The sequence below is a fragment of the Gekko japonicus genome, unplaced genomic scaffold (genome assembly GCF_001447785.1).
Source record: "Gekko japonicus isolate JY-2015 unplaced genomic scaffold, Gekko_japonicus_V1.1 scaffold6412, whole genome shotgun sequence".
Classification (NCBI taxonomy): Eukaryota; Metazoa; Chordata; class Lepidosauria; order Squamata; family Gekkonidae; genus Gekko; species Gekko japonicus.
In genome coordinates this window covers 1-2,222 of record NW_015166034.1, presented here as the reverse complement: position 1 = coordinate 2,222, position 2,222 = coordinate 1, and the positions used below count along the sequence as shown (strand labels likewise).

The 2,222-nt window shown below is 56.8% G+C and overlaps 1 protein-coding gene across 1 annotated transcript in view; it reads left to right on the top strand.

The window, feature by feature from the left end:
* HM13 (histocompatibility (minor) 13) overlaps nt 1-269 on the top strand; it is a gene marked incomplete at its 5' end in the record, with an annotated part of 22,168 nt that extends 21,899 nt beyond the window's left edge. The window contains one exon of the mRNA XM_015411512.1: nt 63-269. Coding sequence (XP_015266998.1) covers nt 63-213 — 151 coding nt within the window. The remainder of the gene's footprint in view (nt 1-62) is intronic.
* Nucleotides 270-2,222: the final 1,953 nt, after the last annotated feature.

Sequence of the window (2,222 nt, the reverse complement as noted above, 5' to 3'; positions counted from 1 at the left end):
CTCCTTCTCTTCTGTCTCCCTTCCCCCCCCGCCCCCCCTCCCCGTCTGTGTCTCTCCTGCAGCTACGAATCTTCCTCCGAAATCTTGCCCCACACCCCGCGACTCACCCACTTCCCCAACATCTCCGGGTCTCCGGCCAGCCTGGCTGATTCCATGCAGCAGACGCTGTCCTGTTCCCACAGACGCCGGCAGCAGACGCCTAGCGCCATGTAGCCCCCCCACCCCGGGGCCAGGCCTCGCCTCTGCCCGCCTCTCTTTGTCTCTCCGCCCAGGTAGGGAGGGGAGAGGGGAGCTGCCACCCCGCCACCGGCATAAGGGGGCAGGGGGGCGGGCGGGAAGGGGGAGTGTGCCGTGAGAGAGGGTTTTGGCGGCGGGGTGGGGAGGGGGGACTTCTGGAAAGCGCCAATGGCCAAGCAAAAGGGAAGCCAGTTGTGGGCCGAATAGGCCACCAAGCTGGCCGGGCTGAAGCCTGTTGAGTTTGGGAGGAAACAGTGCAGGAAGGTGGGTGGGGTAAGCAAGAGTCTGCCAGGGGGAAAGGAGGCCTGCAGGTTTGGAACTGGGGCGGAGCAGGACGAAAAAGCCCTTCCGGGCAACTGGTTCCCACCCGGGCCGAGCAGGAGAATCCAAGAATCACAGAGTCGGAAGGGGCCATAAAGACCATCTAGTCCAACCCATTGCTCAATGCAGGGTCAGCCTCGAGCATCCCTGACAAGTGTTTGATAGTGTAGTATGGCGTAGTGTTTAAGAGTGCAGACTCTAATCTGGGAGGAAGAAGAAGAGAAGAGATTGGATTTCTACCCCGCCCTTCGCTACCCAAAGGAGTCTCAGAGAGGCTGACAAACTCCTTTCCCTTCCCCTCCCCCCAACAGACACCCTGTGAGGTAGGTGGGGTCGAGAGAGCTCTGACAGGAGCTGTTCTTTTTCAAGGACAGCTCTGAGAGAACTATGGCTTGCCCAAGGTCATCCAGCAGGTGCAAGTGGAGGAGTGGGGGATGAAACCTGGTTCTCCGAGATTAGAGTCCGCGCACTTAACCACTACACCAAACTGGCTCAGTTTGGTGAGGACCAGGTTTGATTCCCCACTCCTCCACATGGCAGCTGCTGGTGTGACCTTGGGTCAGTCACAAGTTCTCTCAGAGCTGTTCTCTCATGAGCAGTTCCCAAAAGAGCTCTCTCAGCCTCACCTACCTCCCAGGGGGTGTCTGTTGTGGGGAGGGGGAGGGAAAGGAGTGTGTGAGCCGCTCTGAGACTCCTTCTGGTAGTGAAGGGCGGGGTATAAATCCAATCCCTTCTTCTTCTTCTTCAAGAGCAGGTTTTGTTTTGACACCTTGGGGGGGGGTCTTCCTTCTGCAGCTCCTTTTGAAAGGCTCTTACAGTACGTTCTGCCCACCGCAGCTAGCCGTCCACTGCCCAAGAGGCCAAGGCCCTTGTGGTCGGTTCTGTGCTGCAGGGAGGTACCCGGCGCGGCTTGTGGGAGGGGAGAGCTTCCTCGCAGGAGGAGTCCTCCGTGTTCCGTTCTGGGCATCGAGGAGGCTGATGGGAGAATTACAAGCAGGGCTGAGATAGAGTTAGAAGACCAGTTCTATACGGGAGAGGAGAAAGGGAAGGGGTGTGTGTGCATAGAGGCCAGGGAAAGATGAGGAGGGGGAAGTACGATCTTTCTGTCCTATTCCTCTTCCCCCTCCCCTGCTGTAGCTGCAAGCTATCTCTCTCTATTTTTTTTTTTTTGCCCTCAAGTCAAGGCAAGAGACGTGCAGAGGTGGTTTGCCATTGCCTGCCTCTGCGTAGCAACCCTGAATTTTCTTGGTGGTCTCCCATCTAAGGAGCTGCGGTGGCTCAAGGGGTTAAGACGCTGAACTGCAGGCTGCGGAAGGTCAGTAGTTCAGCAGTTCGAGACCCGAGTGTGCCGCATGACGGAGTGAGCTCCCGTCTTTAGTTCCAGCTCCTGCCAACCTAGCAGTTCGAAAGCAAGAAATTGCAAGTAGATAAATAGGGACCGCTTCGGTGGGAAGGTAACAGCATTCCGTGCACCTTGGTGTTTAGTCATGCCGGCCACATGACCACGGAAACGTCTTCGGACAGCGCTGGCTATTCGGCTTTGAAACGGAGATGAGCACCCCAACCCTAGAGTCGAAGTCGACTGGCTTTCGAGCAAGGGAACCTTTACCTTTACTCCCATCTAAATACTAAAAGAGTATGAGCTTAGACTAGTGAGAGATGCT